This window comes from Ursus maritimus, unplaced genomic scaffold (assembly GCF_017311325.1).
Source record: "Ursus maritimus isolate PB19 unplaced genomic scaffold, ASM1731132v1 scaffold_21, whole genome shotgun sequence".
NCBI lineage: Eukaryota > Metazoa > Chordata > Mammalia > Carnivora > Ursidae > Ursus > Ursus maritimus.
The window spans coordinates 49,396,545-49,420,327 of record NW_024424564.1 but is presented as its reverse complement, the minus strand read 5'-3'; the positions used below and the strand labels follow the sequence as shown (position 1 = coordinate 49,420,327).

The following is a 23,783-nucleotide window of genomic DNA, read 5'->3' as shown; positions in this document are numbered from 1 at the left end:
CCTATAATAAAATTAACTTATAAATCAGACACAGTTAAGAGATTAATGAATAATAAAATAGAACAACAATAATATACTATAAACAAAGTTAGGTAACCGTGGCCTCTCTCAAAGTATCTTACTGTACTGTACCCACCCTTCTTGTGATGCTATGATGCCTAGGTGATGAGATGAAGTCAACTCAGTGATGTAGGTATTCCGACGTAGCATAAAGGCTACTACTGCCCTCTTGCTAGTAATGTCAGAATGTAGATCATGTTTCTGGACCGTGGGGGAAGGAAACCCACAGATAAGGAGGGACTACTGTACTCTATTAGCTCACCACTCCGAGGTAAGCTTAGCAGTCATGTCCTTTAACCACTTAGCAAAAAACTCAATAGGACAAGATGAGCTCCATGTGAACTGGTATGCACCGGAAAACCAGCACATGCCAGGCACTGTGCACCCATAGGTGAAAAAGATCCAAAGTCCTACTCCAGATGAGTTTATAATCTGATGATTCAGGATTCTATTTAGTCAAATTTTCAGTAATTTTTATCCATGCTAAAATTTCTTACCTTTCTGCCACAACAATATCCGAGGCTTTGCATTACTGGGTCAATTTCTTGTTCAAAGACTTCAGACAGCTTGGAGCAGTATTTGTATACCCGAGATGTTTTCCGATTATACAACCAGGCATTGTTGAACATAAGCCAAATGTCATCCACATACTGCCAGGGCTCCTGATACTGTCCAGTGTCTAACTTCCTCTTGATGGTAGAAAGGTCCATGGGGCTCTTCACAATATCAAAATAATCCTAGAAGGATAAGGGACACCGAGGAACATTACCTCAAAGTCTCAGTATGTTTTTAGGTGGAGGTGTGTCTTCCTATTATCATCATTGAGTTTGCCAGAAAAGTTGAGTCTTTGACCTGACTGGATGTCTAAGAAATTGACTGATGCCCATTACTTGTTTTAAAAGATTAGAGAAAGAGAGAACACATGAGCCAGTGCGTCAACTGGGGGAGGGGCAGAGGGAGAGAGAATCCTCAAGCAGACTCCCGAGCATGGAGCCCGAACCCGGGGCTGAGCTGAAATCTAGAGTCAGCCACTCAACTGATTGAAGTTATTAGTCTACAGAGATACGAAGCAGCTCTGAGAGCAGAAATAACAGAGCTACTATCTAGACTTTCCAGACAGTAGGCCGATGATCTACCGAAACAACTCCAGATACTTTACCACAGTGTATGTGCGATCCATTTAAAGACCAAGAAGTCAAACGGCCTTAACGTTTTGGTACTAAAAAGAGCCTACTGATGAGAAAACTAAGCCCAGTGAACAACAGTGATCTAAGGCCACAGAAAAATACAGGAAAAAAGAAGTTCCGAATGGAGTTTGCCTGTGTAAGCACTCCACTGCCTTAACCAATACCACCTAGAAGCCCCAAGTGAAGCCTGCCAGCAGCCTGGTGTAGAAAGGCAACTTCAGAAACAGATGAAGCTAATTTGGTCCATCTTTTCTACCAAATAAATAAACCTATGACCCAGTAATCACACTCCTTGGTATATACCCCAAAGAAACAAAAACATACACCCACACAAAATTTTGTATGTGAATGAATATTCATAGCAGCACTAGGCCCAACAGCCAAAAAGTGTAAACAACTCATGTCTATCAACGCATGAATGGGTAAAGGAAACGTGCTAAAGCCACACAGAAGGATACTGCGGGGCTACAAAGAGGAATGAAGTACAGGTTCCGGCTATAATATGGATGAACCTTAAAGGAAGTAGGTCATAAAGAAAATTTACTACTTAATTCCATTTAATGAAATGTCCAGAATAAACAAATCCACAGAGATAGAAGTAGACTAGTGGTTGGATGGGGGGAGAAAATGGGAGTGACTGCTATGGACGTGGAATTTCTTTTTGGGGGTGATGAAAATGATCCAAACTAGTGATAGCTGCACAACCCTGTTAATACACAAAAATCATTGACTTGTACAGTCTAAATGGGTGTCTTGCATAATATGTGAATTATATCTGAATAAAGCTGTTAATAAATAAAAAAAATCAAAAGTACCACCACATACTTACAGGGATTCCTAGAAGTTGAGGGTCCACAGGTTGACGAAAGGGTAGGGATTCCGGATCCTGTCGGTAAAGTGCCTCCAAAGTTGGCATCAGTGCCTGTCGTAACTCTTCTGGTTTGAAAACTAAAGAGCACATTTGAAATTAGTTATCAATTAAGCAAAAGAAGAAAACACACTCAAGCTGAAGCTATAAAAAGACCTCACAAACCACAAATCTGCCTACATTATCTCCATGAAGTTATCACTTAAGATATACTTCCTATTTCTAATTCCCGGTCCTTATCAGGTAGCGCCTTCAAAACACCATGTCTAGTCAGCTTTAAACACCCTTCATGGATCAGCTAATTTTTCAGTCAGAAATGTAGTTAAGATCGTCTTTGACCAAGTAGAAACAGGAATACCAAGTATTCCTAAAATTTATGAACAGACTTGTCAGAAAACATTCCAAAAGATACTAGTGATGGGGAGGGGCTGTCAAATAAGAACAGAAAGAAATCCTCATTCTTGATAACAGTATTAGACCTGGTACTGTCTTCACACTAAATGAATCCGAACCCCTGAAGGGAAGAGTCCCTCATTAAATTTAGCTTGGTGTTTCAGAGCTGAGGAGGACGACATATTTATTACCTTAATGACAAATGTTAGGTTTAAGTCTAAAAAAAGAACTAAATTGTTATTGCCGTAACAATGGACTGAGTTGATCAAATTTCATCCCAGTGTGTTTTTAATGTTTCCTAAAGGTCAGGAAAGATTTGCTGGTGTGTCCCAAATGGAATTAATTTGGTCCAGTTTTGAGCTTTAAAACACTCTCAGGGGCGCCTGGGTGGCTCAGTCGTTAAGCGTCTGCCTTCAGCTCAGGGTGTGATCCCAGAGTCCTGGGATCGAGTCCCATATCAGGCTCCTCCGCTGGGAGCCTACTTCTTCCTCTCCCATTCCCCCTGCCTGTGTTCCCTCTCTTGCTGGCTGTCTCTCTGTGTTAAATAAATAAATAAAATCTTAAAACAACTACAACAAAAACACTCTCAGCAGAGGCCTTGTTACTACTTCTATTTACAAATTATCTTCAGGAGGGGACATTTGTTAGTACTTAGGTATTTTTCACTCCATGGTGGGGGTGACCATTAAAAAAAATGAACAAACTGGAGAGGATATTTTGTTTTTCGTATCTGGTTGTACTCAAAAGAAACAAAATTCGAACAAACTTGTGAAATTAGCTGTTTTAAAGACAGATTCCTAATAGTAAGATTGGGTTTCTTGCAGCTTATATTAAAATAACACCTCAGTTATATAAACCTTATTTAAATATTTTTTTTTTTAAAGATTTTATTTATTTGACAGACATAGAGACAGCCAGCGAGAGAGGGAACACAAGCAGGGGGAGTGGGAGAGGAAGAAGCAGGCCCATAGCAGAAGAGCCTGATGTGGGGCTCAATCCCAGATCGCCGGGATCACGCCCTGAGCCGAAGGCAGGCGCTTAACCGCTGTGCCACCCAGGCGCCCCTATTTAAATATTTTTTAACTCCAACATTTTAAACTGCATTAATGGAACACCTTTATATATACTATCTTTAGGAGCCAGCAGATTCCTCCCTTGAGAGAAGTCCTACCTGTGCCATAGAAGGCATCACTAGAGCCATGAGAAGGTCTAGTCCTGAAGTAGTTGGTAAATCAATTTTTGTGGGAATTAACTAAAAAGAGTAACACTCTGTATTAAGCAGAGCAGCATTCTCGGCTTGACTCATTAAGTTAGCTGGGAGCAGAGACTCTGAATCAGCCTGCCTGAGTTCACTTACCAGCCGAGTAAGCTGGGGCAAGCTACTTAACCTTGCTGAGCCTCAGGTTTTCCCTGCCTGTAAAACAGGGATCAATAACTCAGAGTTGTTGCAAAGTTTCTAGATGAGACAACGCCGGTGGCACAGTGCCTGGTGCCCAGGAGGTTAACAACAAACAGTACTATTATCACTGCTATTATTTCCTGCATTTTAGTATGGATATGTAACAATTTTTCTCCTCTGGGGAAAAAAAATAATTTTGAGAAGTTGTTAACCACCCAACCCTGAAGAAATGATGGGTGTGACTGATCCAATGACTGCAGGAAGGAAATACACCTAAAGGAAAAAGTCTTCTCCCACATTAGTAATAACCCAGAGACCAGGCCAAAAGGGCTCTAAGCTTAATGAAATCACATTAAAATCAATTTCAGAAACCCAAGAAGCCTGATCCCATTCTACTCAAAGTCTTTGGTTTTTTCCCCTGCCTCCAGGAACAGAGGGCCTAAGAGACCTACTCTTCTTCTTTGACTGTCCCGGGGCTGGAGATGACTGTGTAGCTGAAGTACTTGGCTGGTCTTCCTCCTCTTTTGTTTCAGTTTTTAATTCAGTGCCTCTCTCTTCTGTTTCTGTAGGTTCCATTTTACAGTCTTCTGCTTTAGTCTGGAAGACAAGGTAAACATTTTAGTATTCCAAAGACTTGCCACCAGGAAGCAACAAGATCATTATCTTATTTACTCTGTCCTGTAGACATATCCGAAGACCCCTTCTCATGTGGAAATCAATGAAATAGACCTAATTACCAGAATGCTCAATTGGGTTCCTAGCCTGAGGCCCGAACCAACAGCAGTCCTCGCCCTGCTCTCACCTCTGGAATATCCTCTGGCTGAGCATCTGCTGGTTCTGGTGGATCCACTTCCATCTTTGCCTCCATTTTCACTTCCTGTGACGGCTGCTTCTCAGGAATGGTCTGAGAATTCACTTCTGTGCTACTAGTGGATGGAGGATTTGATACCTGACCTTCAATGCTTACAGCTGGTTGGGAAAGCTGGGCAGAAAGAGAGGAAAACACACAAAAAGTCTGCCAATTATACAACCAGAGTTTAAGCTCCACAACAGGATGGCATGATTGACCACCTAACTCTAGACTCCTATCATTATATTCATTTCTGGTGCTTTCACATCCTCGGCCTATTTCACTCCCTTGAAATAAACTGTGCTTCAGAAAAGGAGACTGAGGACTTGCAAATACTGGCTGGCTGGCTATACATGAGAGAGACAGCAACAGTTTCTGCACTAGCTTCATTCCGTGGCAGTGTGTGAGGGCTGGGGTCTCAGAAAGGACTGCCTCAGAGGAGCTCACATTTACAGATAAATTGAAAGAAAGTAAGTACTGACTAGCTATTTTGTTTTGTTTTGAACTTTCCAGTGGGAAAAGCTGCAAGTGTACAGAAAAAGCAGAGAGCATCTAATCAACTCCCACACTGAATGACTGTTCTGAATCACCACATTCTAATGGGTAACTAAGCAATCTTTCTTCCTTGGTCTTCCAATAAGAAACCTCATGAGTAGTTAGTATTTTCAGGAACTACCCTAATCAAAAGTTTCCTTTCTGCATTCTGCTGTTCCTTGCCTATCAGTGGTGGGATAACCAGTTGCTGACTTATGGTGTTTTATGAAGTAGCTATGACTCATGGCACTTCTCTGTTCACCAACATAACAGAACTAAAATATAAAGTATCAGTGAACAAGTAGAAAGCTCTGAGCCTTGACACAGAGAATTCTATTAGTAAGGATGCAACTATTAGAAGTGAACTTGGATTTCCGCTATGTACGTAATGAGCCACTCCCAAGGAAGCTATAGACTATTCCAGGTCCAACTTTTCTCATCTTACGTCATGATTTTCTAACCTTGGCTAGGACCAGAGACATTCACAGATCTATGGTTTTGTTTATTCACTCTCAAATATTACAGCTCAGACTGTTTGAAAAAGATTCTTTAAATAAACAGAAAACTTATGTGGTGTAGTAATCATACTACAGATTCTTTCCCCTTGTCACCCTGCTTATATGACTTCAAGTCTCAGACACAAAACATACCATGGTCAATGTCAGACCTAAACAAAGTCTTTGAGCTCCCTCTATGCTAGGTACTACAATGGGAAGAAAGAACAGGAAGGAAAAGAAAGTCCCTAACTACAAACAGATTCTAGTTTAACTGGGGAGACAACACAAATAGAATAGAACCAGCATACAAAAATTCACACTACAGTTCAATCTGAAAGGATTCTGCCAAAACCCGTCTCTGCTTACTGGAGTCGCAGGCTGTGGGGGCAGCAGCGGCGCCGTTGGGGTGGGAACAGATGCTGCGGTGCTCTGCTGTGAGAGAGGCTGCTGCGGTGGCTGGTCAGCCGAAGGAGCAGCAGGAAGTGAAGGCTGAACTTGAGGAGGAAGCTGCGTTGGTGGTGGTGTGGGTGTCTGCCTTGGAGGTGGATGTAGAGCCTGGGTCTGCGGCCCGGGGGGCATGGCTGGAGGTGTAGGAACAGGGGCTGGAATTGCTGTTGCTGGTGGCTGCTGAGCCCCTATGCTTGGGGGAGTGTGGTGAGGTGTAGGGGTGCGACTAGGTACCGGAGAGGGTGAATTCTGATGCAGAGCTGATTGAGGGAGAGGGGGACAGTGAATGTGGCTCCCTTGCGACCCTGGAGGCATTATAGGAGAGTTCACTGGGCAGGAAGAACTGGACATTTGTGCCTGTTAAATGAGAAACATAACAAGATGGCAATTGAGAACACAATAAAAGAAGTATTTACACAGGCAGACCATACGCAATATGCTTCCATTTCAACTGTGTCAAAAATCCTGTTTCTGGGGGCATGTCTTCAGATAATCCAACCACTGTTGTACTTAATTAAGTAGACTTCAAACAAATTCACCAAAAACCAACAACAAAAACAACCCACAGCAGAATGGCCTCAGCCACGTCAGGGGCACGGGCCAGTTGAGTACACGGTATTTTCTGCCTGGCTATGCTCTCTTCAGCCACACTTCATTCTTCTGCATTATAGTTCTAAGATTTCATTTTAACAAGTGTTTGCTACTATAAAAAATGGTTACAACTATCAATTTAATCTCTTTCCTAGTTTGTAACAATTAGCAGCACTGCTGTGTCACAGAATAATCTATGTGCAGAATACCATATGTCCATAATTGCTCTTATTAAAAACTTAAAAACCATCTATTTTCACCCATTATTTGCTGCCACGCTTTGCTGTAAAAACCTAGATCAAGAGAAGTTTAAAGAATCACAAAAAAAAGTGAAAAAAAAAAACAACAAAAAACCCATCTGTGAGACCTACTTGAGACACTGGTGCTTGACCGCCAGACGGAGCCAAAGGCATATTCGTTACATTCATTCCCTGTGTTGAGAACTGAGTCTGGGGAAGGAACTGGCTCTGGCTGGAAGGCTGCTGCATGCGAGGCCCATAGCCCATAGGCTGCATAAGGGGGGAAAAAAAAAGTAACACAGAGCACCAATTGCTTCATTATGTTAGTCCACTACTGCTAGAATCACAACTGCTATGGCTCTGCTGAGGGGAAAGTGGGGTAGGAAAGGAAGATAGTGTGCAACACTGGACTCTCCTGCAAAAATGATGGAGAACAGCCTTACAGCTGACCCAAGCCTACTCTAAAGCAATCAGAGGAGGTTACAGACAAACTAATTCTCCTGATACACAAATGCACCTGAGAAGGTACAGAGGTAACTGTTCTTTGCATACTATTTGTTAAGTGACAGTGAATTACATCTTCACGCAGTCTGTATTCATGTCATGATGTTGTAATAGCATAAACTGTAAGACTCTATAATAGGTACAATTAAAATCTTAACAAAAGTATGGCTGAACTTGGTAGCATTCATGGTCCACAAATATTTGAGGATTGTACATTTCATTTCCTTTTTGGGGGGGGGAGTGTTTATAGTAGCTTTATTCATAAAAAGTCAACAGCTGGAAACAACCAGAATGTCCACCAATAACACAAAGAATAAACACATTCTGGCACACTCACGGAATACTACTCAGCAAGGACAGACATAAACAACAATGTAGATGAACATTAACACCATTATGTTGAGCCAGAACGGTCAGATACAAGAGTACATCTGAATAATTTCATTTATTGTTGAAAAAAGGTAGTTGAAAAATGGTTGAAAGAAGGTCATGGTGATAGAAATTGAGGTATCAGTTGTCTAAAGGGGACAGCAATTGAGTGGAAGGGGACATGAGGGCACTCTCTAGTGGAAATGTGCTTTATCGTGAGGATTATTAAATTTCATTTCTAAAATTCTCCCAAATATAGGCCTTTAACAGAGGAAGGAATTACGGAAAAACAAAGGTCAAAAACTTCATAATCAAAGAAAGGTATTTATCTTACAAACGTGGCAGTCTGGTGCTCAAGGACTGAAAGCACTACCTAACTCTGAAAGCCTAAGGGTGGGGGTTAATGTGGAAAAGTGGATCGCCTCAGAATTTGCATAAGGAGCGATGAATGCTCAGAGTCCCTCTTCTCCAGTCTCTAGAACCAAACAACTGCCCCTACACCACTCGTCCAACAGACAGTTTCCTGGAGGATAGGTTCTGTGTTTGATGCACATTATAAAAGACTATCAAAGTGTGCAGGCCACTAAATATTGAGACTCCAGGGAAAGGTGACTGGTTGCCCTTACCAGCTTTCTAGTACGAGGACCATGGGTTGTACTTGGAAACAAAACTTTCTTTTAGTTTTTATTTTATATAGATTATAATCAAGAGAGTTCTTAACTACACTGGATCCTCTAACTACATACACTTCAGAAACTTGGTTCTTCATTTAAAGCTGTAAACAGCTTTTATGCCACCATGAAAGTTCTGAAATTATTGCTTACAGAGCACTCCAATTTACAAATGTACCATAATTTAACCATAATAAATCCCTAATGTGCATTCAGGATATGGCCTTTTTTCAAAACAGGTTACATAATACAAGATCTTTAACATGCATTTTCTCCAAATTCTATCCTTTTGGTACCTTAGTGATGAATTTGCAGGATAAATTTCTAAATACAATTTATTGGTAAAAGAGATAGATGAAAATTAGGGATTATATAGCATTTACTGTGTAACTGTGGTATATGGTTTATGGTTTTCTCCTATTCCACTTTTAAAAAATAACTATTTATTCTCACCTCTAAAACACGTATATAATCATTTATCATGTGTTTAAGGTTAACCGCTTATAGTTAGCTGTTTAAGCAACTGTTAAGAGTTGTTTACAGAGCAGAAACAAATAAAAAGGATTTTTAAATATTAGGTAAAGGCCAAAACGATTACCCAAAGATGACACACTTACCGGGTTGAGAGTTCCAGGCTGAGCTAACTGTCCATGGTGCTGAAGAGGAGAGGTTTGCCGGGGTCCAATTGGGGGCTGGGGCATACTCATCTGGCCAAACTGATTCAAACCTGTAAGTACAAAATATTAGGTCTAAATACCTTCATGGAATTGGAAAACTAAAGAATGAATTCTGATTCTGTACATCTTTTAAATGTTTTTAAAATAATTTTAAAAAAAGATTTTATATATTTACTTGAGAGAGAAAGAGAGTGCACAAGCAGGGAGAACAGCAGGCAGAGGGAGAAGCAGGTTCCCTGCAGAGCAGGGAGCCCAACGCAGGGTTTGCTCCCAGGACCCTGCGATCATGACCTGAGCCGAAGGCAGCCGCTTAACCAACTGAGCCACCCAGGCGCCCCTGATTTTGTACTATTTTATCAGGACAAATAAAGGAACCTGCTTTCGACTGCAAATAATTTGTTTAATTCACAGTAGCCACAGAAGAACACCGTTAATTAACATATGTTCTCTGAATAAAATTTTATAATTTGGAATAAAATCCATCCTGACCAGTTGTTTTTATTTATTTTATAAAAGATTTTATTTATTTATTTATTTGAGAGCAAGCATGAGTTGGGGGAGGGAGAGCAGATGGAGAGGGAGAGGCGGACTCCCCGCCAAGCAGGAAGCCCGACACAGGGCTCAATCCCAGGATCCAGGATCATGACCTGAGCTAAGGCAGACGCTTAGCCGACTGAGCCACCCAGGCACCCCTTGACCAGCTGTTTTTAAATGGATGCTTGATCATTTCATGTCTTTGCCACCTGACCTGCCAGCCAACCTGTGCTCAATACCATTCTCCTTTCTCCCTGGGCTCCAACTCCAAAATGTGCTCTGATTTCTCAAGTAGGTAATTATGATACACACTGCTGGTCTGAGGCAGGAATCAAGGTGGCAAGAACAATCTTGTAGTACACCAGAGACTCTTTTAAAAAGCCATGGTTGGGGCACCTAGCTGGCATAGTCAGTAGAGCATGGGACTCTTGATCTCAGGATTTTGAGTTTAAGCCCCATGTTAGGCATCGAGCTTACTTTAAAAAAAAAAAAAAAAAAAAAGCTATGGTTAGATACATGGATTTCTTTTGTAACTCACCAGGCTGTGGAGTTATCCGAGGCATCATCTGGTTTGGCACACTGCCGCGGATCATAGATGGGTCAGGTAGAGGGCCATCTAGGGTGGAATAGAGAAATGGTTAGATTTTTTTTTTTTTAAGATTTTATCCATTTATTTTTGAGAGAGAGAGCATGCATAAGCAGGGGGAGGGGCAGAGGGAGAGGGAGAAGCAGACTCCCCACTGAGCAGGCAGCCAGACGCAGGGTTCCATTGCAGGACCCTGGGATCATAACCTGAGCCAAAGGCAGACGCTCAACTGACTTGAGCCATCCAGATGCCCCTAGAAAACCATCTTTTATCCAGTGCCCTTCCATTAAAAAGAGGGACAGAGAGAGAGAGAGGGAGAGAGAAGGAAAAAAGAAGAAAAAAAACCTCACAAAATAGTAGTATCATGAAAAATTCAGCCTCAATCTCCAAAGAATAAAGCTATGAACTTAGGAACCTGAAGTTCTAGAATATAAGAAAAGCCTCCAAACAGTTATAATCTTTTTGCTTTCTTTCAGTGTTGACAGGAAAATAACGTAAAATCTTAAAAAAGCAAGCAAGCAAGCAAGCAAGACAGGCTACTATAGCATTTAATATGCTCTGTTTGACTAAGCTGGATTCTTTGGATTTTGTTCAGTGACCAAATTTGATGTGTACCCCCATGTGTTCTTATTCGCACAAACCCACTGTGAACCCTGACCTTAAATAATTTACATATTATATTGTTCTACTACATCAAGGACCTCTTAAATACAAAAGCAGAACTAATTAAAAATGACATCAGAATATTAATACCCTTGAACAACATCTGAACTCCGCAAGTCCACTTACATGCAGGTTTTTTTGGGTAAATATGTATTTCTTAGGATTTTCTTAGAAACGTTTCTTTTTTCTCTAGCTTATTTTAAAAATACAGTATTTAACACATATAACATGCAAAATATGTGTTAACTGTTTATGCTATCTCTAAAGCTTCTGGTCAACAGGCTATTAATGATTAAACTTTGGGGGAGTTAAAAGTTTTATGTGGATTTTTAACTATGTTGAGGTCAGCGCCCCTAACTCCTGGGTTGTTCAAGGGTCAAAAGTATGTAAGTTCTAAGGGTTTCTTGGATTATCTGGACACCCTCTAGCACAGTGCTTTCCAACCGTTTCCATATCATGGTGCAGAGAAAATAACACTTCTACAGCACTCTGGGAAAAGACAAGATGCTTGCAGTGACCCAATTCTGCCCTGGACACCCCGCCAACCCAAAGTGCTATGCACTCAAGCCTCAGATATGCTTGTGGCAGACTATGCCCTAAAGAAAGCCTACCACACTTCAGACAATTCGAAATTCCCCATCACTTCTACAAGTGTGCTATACTAATAACAAAAATGACCACACAACTAAGTGGTTTAGTGTAATTCAAGTAACTAAACCCACCAGGATTTACCACTAATATTGTTCTTAATAAAACTAAAACAGTCAAATTGAATACTGGAGAGAATTCTAAACATTTATTCATATACTCTTATCCACAACTGTGCAAGATTTATAAAATTATGCATATAACCTACATTCACTATATAAAAATTAGAGAACGTATGACAGATAAAACCTCTATAGTTTTAATCTTCCACATGTGTATTCACTACACTTTATGTAAAAGCAAGATTTTCACATAATATATAAAGAATGTTTTTCCTGTCAATGTGGACAGGTGTCACAAGTTAAATGCCAGCAGGGACCAAGCAGTTAGTATCAACAAGTGGGAAAGACTAGGCATCTGAAGTACAGGGAACAGGGAGCAACTGGGATGAAGCAGGGAAAGCATAACTGTTATAACAAGCAGCCACAACTCGGTACCCTTGTAGGAGGGAGGGCCAAATCTGCTAGATCCTTCCCTTCTTAAAGGAAACCAGAAATCCATATTCTAATGCAAAACCTTTTCAATTATGTGAGACTAATCAGATTAAATGAAAAAACTAAAACCTAATTCTACTGCCCACATCTGGCCATGACATCTTCACTTACAACTACGATGTACATGCTAGTTTTTACTGGCTACATGGTATAAATGTGTCATAAAACCTACTGTTGGCCCATGAGGCAGCTCTTCAATTCTCTTATAAGGAATATCTGATGGACATTGAAGGAACATTTTGATAATTTTTGATTTAGAAAATTTTAAAAAGTATATACATACACACATATAAAACCATTAATTAAAATGCTTATCATTCACATTGAAACAAAACACTCTCAATGCAAAATACACACATAGATTGGACAATCAAAAACCTTTTAAAACACAACACTAAATTTATCCCAAGTAAGCCTATCACCCCCACAAGAAACCAATATTAACAGGTTAGCATTTATTTCTTCCAGAAATTTTTTTCTGGGAATTGTCATATTAAATACTATACAGATAATATACATACTTGTCAAGTTTCTCTTAGTATTTTTATGTTTGAAAAAATTGAGGAGTCAGCTCCTTAGCTCCTTATTCCAACTCATTAACAATTAGGTTCATCATTTAAAGACTGCGCATATATGTTGTTTATATTCACTTATAAACACCTTTCTAGGCTAATACAAATACCTACCATAGCCACCCTTTGATTATATAACGCATGCCCTTTGGGGGGGGGGGGGCTTTACAGAAATACAAAAATGAGAAAGTACAAGTCTTCCATAATCCTTCCTTGTGCCCATAATCATTTTCTCATACAAATATAAAAATGAGGTAGAAATAAATTCATACTGAACTTGACAGATTACATTGAATATAAAAATTGTGTTTTCCACATTTCCTACCACGTTTTTCTACCTTTTTTAAAAACTGAGATATAACCGACATGACAATGTATTAGTTTCAGGTGTACATGATTCAGTATTTGTGTGTATTATAAAAGGATCACCACAGTAAGTCAGCCCCACATCCATTACCATACAGAGCAACAAGGTGGGTTTTTTGTGTGTGTGATCAGAACTTTTAAGATCTACTCTTTTAGCAAGGTTCAAATGTCTAATACAGTACTAACCATAGTCACCGTGCTGTACATTACACATCCTCAGGACTTAATCATAACTGGAAGTTTGTACCTTTGATCTTCCCCCCTATCACCCACCCCCATCCACACTGCTGCCCCCACCCCGCCTCTTGCAACCACCAAACTGTTGTCTGGATCTGTGAACTAATTTTTTAAAAATAAATATGCCAAATATAAGGGAGATCATGTCTTTCTGATTTATTTCACTTAGCACAGTGCCCTCAAGGCCCATCCATGTCACAAATGACAAGACTTCCTTTTTTTAATGACTGAGTAGTATTTGTGGGTGGGTGTGTGCAGACACAGGCGCACACACACGTTTTCTTGACCCACTGATGGACCTATCTTGGCAATTGTAAATAATGCTGCAATGAACATGGGGGTGCATATATATTTATCTTATTAACTAGTTTCTTCCTTATGGTGCACTTCGGGTGTTTCATCTGGTCAAATTAATCACTCCCTTTCTTCATGGTTTGATTTTATTTTCTGGATGTTTCCTCATCTACTTTTATGTTAAGACAGTTGTAAGCTAGGTTTGGTTGGGCAATTCAGCCTTTTCTTTCAAGAAAACTTTCTTTTATTACTTTTTAATTACAACTGTATTTAACATATTGAATGGTTTATAGAGCAGACTGTGAAGACAAAATGCCTGGGTTTGATTTTTGGTTCTGCCACTCACTAACATCGTGACCACAGCAAGTCAGGCCACCTTTCTATGCCTCAGTTCCTCACTGGTAAAATGGGGCAATAGTACCTAACATTATCCCTCAAATCTTTTTTTCTATGTATCTGTCACCTACTAATTTTCTTCTTACTGTAAGCTCTACAGCCCAAAGTGGGGATTAAACTCATGACCCTGAGATCAAGAGTCACATGCTCCACTGACTGAGTCAGCCAGGTGCCCCATATTTTGTACCTTTTTAAATAAAGCTGTTTTAATTCTTATCTTCTGTGGTTTTTTTTTAAATTGCTAATCTGGCTTTAAACTCAGTCAACTCTCCTAGCTCATTCTCCTCCCCCCTTTAAACATTCATTCATTCATTCATTTGACAGAGAGAGAGAGAGAGAGAAATAGAGAACATAAGCAGAGAGAGGGAGAGGGAAAGCAGGCTCCCCACTGAGCAAGGAGCCCGATGCAGGGCTCAATCCCAGGACCTTAGATCATGACCTGAGCCAAAGGTTGACGCTTACCTGACTGAGCCACCCAGGTGCCCCTCCCAGTTCATTTTTCATCCCCTTTTTGTTTTCATTTCTTCTGTGTAGTAATTTTTTCTTTTGAACATTTTCTTTTTCTATAATGAATTTCCCTTGCCATTTTAATTATCTATACAAGGACCACAGGATGAATCCTTCCTGATCATTATTTATCTCTACATAGGGAGCAGTCCCCTGACGGTAAGCCGTCTGCTCAGGAGGTAGGTGGAATTACCTTAGAGTGGTTTCTGTAGCAGCCACACCTTGCCCTTCACCTTTAAGTAGAGGGCTCCAGATGGCTGGTTAAATCTGTTCAACCTTCCAACTGCTTGGGTAAAAAGGGAATGCTCTGGAGAAGCCTCAATTAAAATACTCCAGTGTACAGCTATGTGGCTACTTTAGCAATGCAATCCTGGGGGGCACTGTTAAGATGTTTCCATAGTATACATAATGCTATTGTGAATATTTCTGTGCAATTGTACATTACTCAGAATTAAATTTTTAGAAACATAACAACTGGACTCAAGGGAATGAAAAAAACATTTAAATTCTCACCAACACCATATTCCAGAACCATGTTACTATACAGTCTTTAATACCCACTTTAACATTCAAAGACCCCAAAAGGTCACGTTGATTTTACTTGTTCTTTCCTTTTCTTTCCCCATTTTTCTTCCCATGTTTCATCTTTTCCCCCCAAGTCATATATTAAGAAATTAGCACCTTTAATATTGAAAATATTTACCTTGATTTGTCCATTAATTATGTTTATGGTATCTTCTGTTGTCTTTTCTTCAAAATTTCTAGGTAGTTATCTAGTTTAAAGATGTTTTTCATTTCACTTTATATTTTCTTCAATACATTCTGTGTACTACTTTTAATTTTTTGTTTAAAATTTAAAACTTTTGTTTTATAAATTAATTTGCATATGGGATAAGGTAGGGATCTCATTCACAAAATGCCAGATTTAGAAGGCCAAAGGTCAACATATATTTAGAGGCTATTCAGTTCCATTAATATTTGTTCCTGTCTGCATCGAGACACCATACTGCTTTCCCTCTAATGTAAGACCACAATTTAGTATCTGCAGACTTTAGACTTGGCTCAAACTTCTAAAGAACTTCAGAAAACTATCACACCCAAGTATCTCAGGTTTGTCCACTTGTCTCTATACCTAACTGTCCTGGTTTAGACCATCAGCACTGAATCAGTCTACTTGGTTCTAGTCTTGACTTTGTTTCTATTCATTTGTTTTCCTACCTACTCAAAAAACAACTGCTTGGGCATCTGGGTGGCTCAGTAGGTTAAGCGTCTGCCTTTGGATCTAGTTATGATCCCAGGGTCCTGGGATCAAGCCCCGCATTGGGCTCCCTGCTCAGCAGGGAGCCTTCTTCTCCATCTCCCTCCTCCCTGATTATGCTCTCCCTCAAATAAATAAAACCTTAAAAAAACAAAAACAAAAACAAAACCCAAACCAAACCAAAACAAAAAAACAGCTGCTTTGCCTTTGCCAGTGGACCTCCATGTATACTCATCCTCTGCCAGAAAAACTGTGGCTCTTCTCAATTCTTCCCACATCACGGCCCTATGAGAACATGTATCCAGCACACTGCATTTAACAAATGGGGCTGCGTAAGTTCTGCGGCAACCAGGAGTTCACCACTTTACTATTTCAAGGCCTGAGGGAGATGAATTTCTCAGCCCACCTAAAATCCTGACATATGAGTTGGTACCTACTGGCTTAGATGGCACTATCTACAGGTAGTCAGATTTCCCTGATTCAATAAATACAGGCTTTTCCCTCTCATAGCCTTTCTCACAACATTCAAAATAGCCTGTGTTGTTCTTCACCATGTGTACAAAACTCATTTCACTGATTGAAATCTAGTAATGAGTCAGTGAATGAATAAGGGGATGTGTAATAATCTTGGCTATCTGGTTATTCATTTGGCTGAGAAGGCTCCTATAACCAGAATACCAAAACTGTCAAGATGAATTTTAAATGCTTCTAAAAATTAAATAGTTCTTAGCCTTCAAACATATTGTGTCAAGAAGAAAGTGTGACAGGGGCGCTTGGGTGGCTCAGTCTTTAAGCAACTACCTTCGGCTCAGGTCATGCCCGGGATCCTGGGATCGAGCCCCGTATCAGGCTCCCTGCTCAGCGGGATGCCTGCTTCTCCCTCTCCCTCTCCCCCTGCTTGTGTTCCCTCTCTTGCTGTGTCTCTGTCAAATAAAATCTTAAGGAAAAAAAAAAGGAGAAAGTGTGACAATGCTAACTAACATGATCTCTATTATCTGTTCAGGATGTATGAAAGCTGGTGGGGACTTTGAACCGCTTGGCCTACATCTATTGGATGCCGACCAAATTCAAGTCAGTGTAAACTTGTGCGCTATCATTTTCTAGGTGTCACTTTGACAGAAAAGTATCTTGGGCTTCTAAAAATGATGCCAGATTATCAAGATTTAAGTACTTACTATGCTCAGAAATCTTAAATATGCTGTTGTTACTTCTTTTACTAAGGGATGCATTAGTTTCTTTGCAAAGGCAAAAAAGGATCATTCAGACACTCTAGGAAAATAAGCTAACGCAAATTAATGACCTCGGTTAGAAATCATTTATTTTATTACCAATTTCTCCCCGAAGTAACTGTAACAAAAAGCACTTACTGGAAGTCATTCCTGGTTGTGGCTGCCCCATATTGGGCCCTGGATTCATAGAAACTGGCACCATGCCTGCAGCACTGGGCAGCATGTTTTGTTTCTGTAGTCTAGTCCTTCGTTTTTCTTCTAGTTCTTTCTGGATCTTATAGATCTTCTCAGCTAGCAAGTGGTAGTATTCCGCCTTTTTGAATGTTGGAAATAAAACAGAGGTAAGGAAAAAAAGAGGAACTACATTAGGTAACAGAAAAAATGACCGAAGAACCGACATTAGCTTCATTTAAAGAGGTAAGCAGAAACCCCAAGGGGGGAAAATCTAATCTATTTTTTTAAGTTTTTATTTTAATTTCAGTTAGTTAACATACAGTACAGTATTAGTTTTAAATGTATAATATAGTGATTCAACACTTCATACACCATCCGGTGCTCATCACAAGTACACTCCTGAATTCCCATCACCTGTTTCCCCATTCCACACCCCTCCCCTCTGATAACCACCATCTAATCTACTTTCTTAGATCACTCCAGATGTGAGTTCATGTTTGAAATCATTATGTGAAAAGCAGCTTTATTATGAACCTACATAGTAAAGCATGACCTCTCAAAGTAGGTTTACAAAATATAAACTGGCAATTTGCAGCACATGGAATGAATGTACTTTGAAAAACTGCCAATTTATAGAACAAAGTTCAAATGATGTAGAGAAACTGGAATACTACTTGAGATGAACATACTAAGCAGCTGATTCACCATACTCTAGTGAAAATAGCACAGAGCTGGTAACAGCTCAACCACTTTTTAAGTTGACAGAAGGACAACCCAGATAAAGTGTCATGCTAGTGCACTGTATTATTAAGAGGAAAAATGTATGATTCTTGATGACATACGCTTTAAGAAAATTGCTTTGTTATCTTGACTGTGCACAGTGGGAATAAGATAGGATAGCTAAAGGGTACCCTTCTCTTAAGTACAACAGTACTTGTATATGTTACAAAGAAGAATAAAAAAATAGAACAGGTCCATTTCTGACTTTATATAGAAAAACAGATGCTCACTCGATTATTTGCAGATTCATACATGTCCCCTTCCACTTTCCGGGCATATGCAACTAAGTTTTCCATTCGTCTGTCTTTTAAAGCAGCAGGATCCGGAGTAGGAAATATGGCTTGAACACTAGGAAAAGAAAATTCTACCACTATAATATCATGTCAACTTTTCATTTTTATCACAATAATATACAGCACTTTAAACTTTTTCCTGATTACGGTTTTCTCATTTTTATACAATGTGCACATTAAGTAAGATAATAAGGGGTGGGATGTACTCAAATATTAAATAATACTGGTCCAAATGAAATTGTCTCTGTGGTAAACAAAAGGTTTCCCTGATCAGAATGTAAGAAATGACACCACAAAAATCGCCTCTGGTCCCTGTCACTCTAACATAGAGCAAAAAAATTATACCAGGCTATTTGCATAAAGGAAGTGAGGAAACCTGACCTTTGTCATAGTGTCAAGGACCAACTGCCTTTTCAGATCCTTCTCTTCTCCTGAATTTATTCAGCTTAATAAAAATAAAACCTAATGGGGCGCCTGGGTGGCCTAGTCAAGTTAAGCATCCAACTTTTGATTTCAGTTTAGGTCATGATCTCAGGGACACGGGATGGAGCCCAGTGTCGGGTTCCATGCTCTGAGTATGGAAGCTGCTTAAGGATTTTCTGTCTCCCTCTCTCTCTCAATAAATAAATAAATAAAACCTAATAATCACTACAAAGTCTTACAAGATAAAAAACATGAAGTGGAAGGGGCAGAGATGCATAATGATTCTGTCCCATTCAATGTCTTTTACGGTCTAACAGTTCCCTACAAAATGCTTGGCACTAGTGTTCTGAAGATTTAACAAACATATTTCCAGTCATTAATTTTACTATTTGGATATTTCATGTTCAGTTGTGCAGGATTTGGAAAAACCAGATGGAAAAGAAATAAATGGAAGTTTAGAAGAATATCTGAGTTGGTAAAAAATTCTCAAGCACATAATATACTTTAAATGTCAAATCAGATGATCAATCCCAAATAATCTATTATCTGTTATGAGATAACGGTTGTTAAATAATCTGAATGGCACAAAATAAGTTTGTTTTGGTTGTTCTTTTTTAATTCATTTTATTAAAATAGAGTTTTCTCCTTGTTATCAAATTCCACTTCTAGTGCCATCATTTTTGAATTCCTAAATGAAACTTAAATATACTTGGTAGGCTAATGTAAGATAAAAGTAAGTTTAGATAAAAGATAGGCCACATGGTTCTTGGGGCGCCTGGGTGGCTCAGCCGTTAAGTGTCTGCCTTCGGCTCAGGTCATGATCCCCAGGGTGCTGGGATCGAGCCCCGCATCAGGCTCCTTGCTCCGTGGGATGCCTGCTTCTCCCTCTCACACTCCCCTTGCTTGTGTTCCCTCTCTCACTGTCTCTGTCAAATAAATAAATAAAATCTTAAAAAAAAAAAAAAAAAGGCCACATGGTTCTAAACCAATAAAAAATATGGATGGAATGAAGGAGACCCTTCTATTAAGTCAAAAGACTGCTATCTCTGAGAAAAAAAAGCTGGACGTCATTCACAGTGCAAGCTCTGTAATGAGTGAGGTCCAAGCTCTACTTTTATGATATCAAGCACATTATATTTTACTGCTTTCTATCCCTCCCCCTCTTTCATCTGACAAGAGGTCTTTAAAGAAGTCACTTCTTTAAAGAAGCTGAATGCCTGGCATACATCAACTCCACAACAGTGGACAAACCACTGACATGTATTTTTGGAGGGCCAGAAGACCACAGAATGGCCACCACTCAACATCTTAAGAGTTTTATTAAATAAAAGTGTTACCACTACCATATTCTAATGCACTGAGACCTGGTTCTTCTTTTAAAATTTGAGTTTTGCAAAAGGCAGTGACACTAAAATAATTTTGAGCTGATGTACTGAAAACAGTCACTAGGTAGAATAGTTTATACACTGTTACAGCTGGGCTCCCACAAATGATGGTAGAAAAGTTGAGAAGCAGAGAACAGGAAGCAAGAAAGCCACAGGAGCAGAAGCATTAGCAGCAACAGCCAGGCTACAGAAAAATCAGTAACACTCCTCTTGTGGTTAAGTGCCTGGCAGATTGGAAGCATGTTGACATGGTAACTCTTTATGAATAAGACATACAGTTTGTGAACAAGATGATTTCGAAGATCCTGAGTAATATCTTCATGCCATTGTTTCCGAATTCCAGTATTGGATGGTTGAGCTGCTGTTGGCATAGGACCCAGGGAGGCCACACTGGCATTTTCACTCATCATTGGGCTTTAAAAAGGAATTGTGAAACAGTTTTAGTGAAAAAGGTAGGAGAAAGATTTCATTTAGAGCTGACAGTGATGACCACAATGGATCCAACACACTATGACAAGTCTATTTATATAAAGAAATAGAGTGTATGTGTTTGTACTTGTGTGAGGCAGAGTTAACCCACAACACTTCATCCTCTGGAGGGGAGGATGAAGTCCTGGGTTTAGAAGATTTAAGTGTTACACGTTCTAAGACTAAACCGTTACTTTGACACAACTTATCCCAGGGAAGCCACTGGGCAATGGATTAATTCTTACCTCTGGGATAGAGTAAACTCATTCTTCAAGCAGCTGCATACTTGCAACTCATTACTATATCCAGGGAAAGTACAGGTTACCCCCGATAATTGACACAATTTCAAATAAGATTGTAGAAAGCCAAAAGCAGGGACTCAAATATAACATTTGCCTTAATTCATCAAGGACAGCTTCAAATCAAGGAAACAACTCAAATAAGGAATTCTAACAAGTGTTTAAAACATGACATAGGGCAAACACCGAGAAAAAACTTACTTTTGAGAATTTATGGCTGAATGCAACATTGAGTCAGAAAGAAGATTTGACGTTTGAACCCCTACACCTCCATTTACTCCCATAGGACTAGCACCTAGGTCAAAACAAACAAAGAATATTTTAAATACCAATAGCAAAAAGAACAAACGACAGAAAGAAAAGCTTTTATAGTACTAGGAGAACATACCCCAAGAATTTTTTGTCCTTTCAAAGACTCAAAACCCAGAAGCCGTAAGGACATTTAGAAACTTGAATAATAAATAAAATAATCACCAAGAGAAAAAAGACAAATGACAAACCAGGAAAAAAAAATACTAGGGCTATTTGGCAAATGCTGACAAAAAAATCCATGCACACGCTTTGACTTAGTATTTCTACTTCTGATATTTTGTCTTATAGGTGTACTCATATACGTACGGATAGACACTGAGTTCAACGATGTTAAAAGGAGCAAAAAAACGAGAACCAAAACTGTTTAGGTAACAACTACATATGCGTGTTTTCATAAGCACAACTTATGTAAGGACACAAGGAACCTAGGTGTGATGATCCTTGGAGAGGGGGGAATGAAAGATGATGTTGTGGTTAAACATTTGAATACTCCTTCAAACTGGCCAGAACAGTTCTGTGTTCATACATTACCTCTTCAATTAGCAATTTTAATGAATAGTCTATTTCTTTAAAAACAAAAACAGCAATATTCCACTAAACCAGATTTTCATGTGGTTTAAAAAAAAAAAAAAAAAGGAAACTTTTTGAATACACAATTCTATTAATATACCTAAAGGTAAAAACTTCCCACTATAATGCAAATAACTGGCTAAATCTATAACATTTAATGAAGAAAATTGCTGGTGCTTTCCTTCACCATGTTTCCTAAATACTTAAGCAGAAATTTGCTTCTGTCAACATCAACCCAGCTCTGAAATGTAGTGGCTGGAAGTGGTCTTTTAAAACAGAATTGTATTGTTCGTAATTCTGTATTTGTCAGTGTAAACAATTCATGGGTACATACTCATTTTTTAAGAGAAATTAGGTACCCATAACATTTATTTGCTTTATTGATGGCAACAGCATGAAGGAGTAAAAGAAAAAGTGACGACACTCCACCAATTTGCTTATTGTTTTCTGACGGCACATGAAAACATAGCAAAACATTCTCTATGAGGTCCCCAGGTCCATTTAATATTCGGCACGGACTCCAAGTTAAGGCTCAATCATAACTTGAGAAGGAATACCCTTATATAGGTTAATATTTAAGATCCTAAGAGGGGGTTAAAAAAAAAAGTCCCAACAGTGAACATTCACTTGAGAATACAAAAATGAAGGAAGTATAACGATACTGGCACTGCCAGAGATTAAGTCAGAAAGTGGGGAGGGGGAAGGAATCATAATACCTAAAAATCATCAAGAATATATTTTTGTTGGGGCACCTGGGTGGCTCAGCCGGTTAAGGGTCTTTTTTTTTTTTTTTAAGATTTTATTTATTGGGGGGGGGGCCACTTGTGTGCACACACAAGCAGGGGGAGCAGCAGAGGGAGAAGGAGAAGTAGGCTCCCCGCTGAGCAGGGAGCCTGAAGCAGGCCAATCCCAGGACCCTGAGATCATGACTTGAGCCCAAGGCAGATGCTTAGCCAACTGAGCCACCCAGGTGCCCTAAATCTGACTCCTGATATTGGCTCAGGTCATGAACTAGCTCTGTACTGGGCGTGGAGCCTGCTTAAGATTCTCTCTTCCCCTCTCCCTTTCTTTGCCCTCCTTCCCCTCTAAAAATAAAAAAATAATATATTTTTGTTCTCTAACCCCTAGGAGGAATCCCATACTAACCTTTATAGAGTACAGGAACTCAGCAGGGACTGTAAGAATGTGGTCAAATATGGTCAAGGAAGTCTTATACAAAGAGGCTCTAATTTAGGGCTCCAGAAGGGGTTCCAACTTCTGGCTACAAAATCTCTATAAACTGATGTGTGTTAACAGAGATCTTGTAGTTTTGTCTGCTTAACTGCTTCCTCGCCTATACAAACTAGAGATGTTTCAAAGTAGGGGCCATGCCCCTTTCATATGTGGTTTTTGTTTTTGTTTTTAGCACATAGCGCATCTGAATGAATGCTGTTTCTCATTTATTCAAATGTCCCCAACAATCAAAGGTACCTGAAATTTTTAACGGAAAATTCCAGCATTACAGCCAGTTCTGCCACAGTGGGAGACAAACCTGTAGTCCCAGGTTGTTAGAGTGACAATATCTCAGTCTGCTTACAAGCACTAGTATAAAGGTTTGCTTAGGTGCTTCATCGTACCCAGTACTACACACCTCAGGGAAAGATGGTGTGACACAGACCCATAAACACAAATACTACTTTTCTAAAAATCCAACAGCCTCGGAACATAAACTAGCACTTGTGTCTGACAAATAGGTGAGACAGAAGACCATTAGAAGAGAGTACAAAACAAAACCCAGGAGTTCTTAACAGTAATATTTCCAGAATTTCCATAAAATAGCTGAAAGATAGCTAACCAATAATTTGGAGGTCCATAATAAAGAGAACTGGGATACTACAAAGGCCAGTTAAAGGCAAATAAAGAGTCCCAAGACATTTTTATGCTGAAATTATTTAAACCTGATCACATAC

At 39.5% G+C, this 23,783-nt stretch overlaps 1 protein-coding gene across 1 annotated transcript in view; it reads right to left on the bottom strand.

Moving 5' to 3' along the window:
* Window positions 1-23,783, bottom strand: part of EP300 (E1A binding protein p300) — a 78,572-nt gene that overhangs the window by 18,452 nt on the left and 36,337 nt on the right. Inside the window, exons 7-18 of the mRNA XM_040637591.1 lie at window positions 21,154-21,247; window positions 20,462-20,599; window positions 18,315-18,432; window positions 17,269-17,443; window positions 10,359-10,436; window positions 9,227-9,336; window positions 7,198-7,335; window positions 6,155-6,592; window positions 4,710-4,889; window positions 4,360-4,504; window positions 2,077-2,195; window positions 558-797 (exon numbers count right to left, since the gene is read on the bottom strand). Coding sequence (XP_040493525.1) covers window positions 558-797; window positions 2,077-2,195; window positions 4,360-4,504; window positions 4,710-4,889; window positions 6,155-6,592; window positions 7,198-7,335; window positions 9,227-9,336; window positions 10,359-10,436; window positions 17,269-17,443; window positions 18,315-18,432; window positions 20,462-20,599; window positions 21,154-21,247 — 1,973 coding nt within the window. The remainder of the gene's footprint in view (window positions 1-557; window positions 798-2,076; window positions 2,196-4,359; window positions 4,505-4,709; window positions 4,890-6,154; window positions 6,593-7,197; window positions 7,336-9,226; window positions 9,337-10,358; window positions 10,437-17,268; window positions 17,444-18,314; window positions 18,433-20,461; window positions 20,600-21,153; window positions 21,248-23,783) is intronic.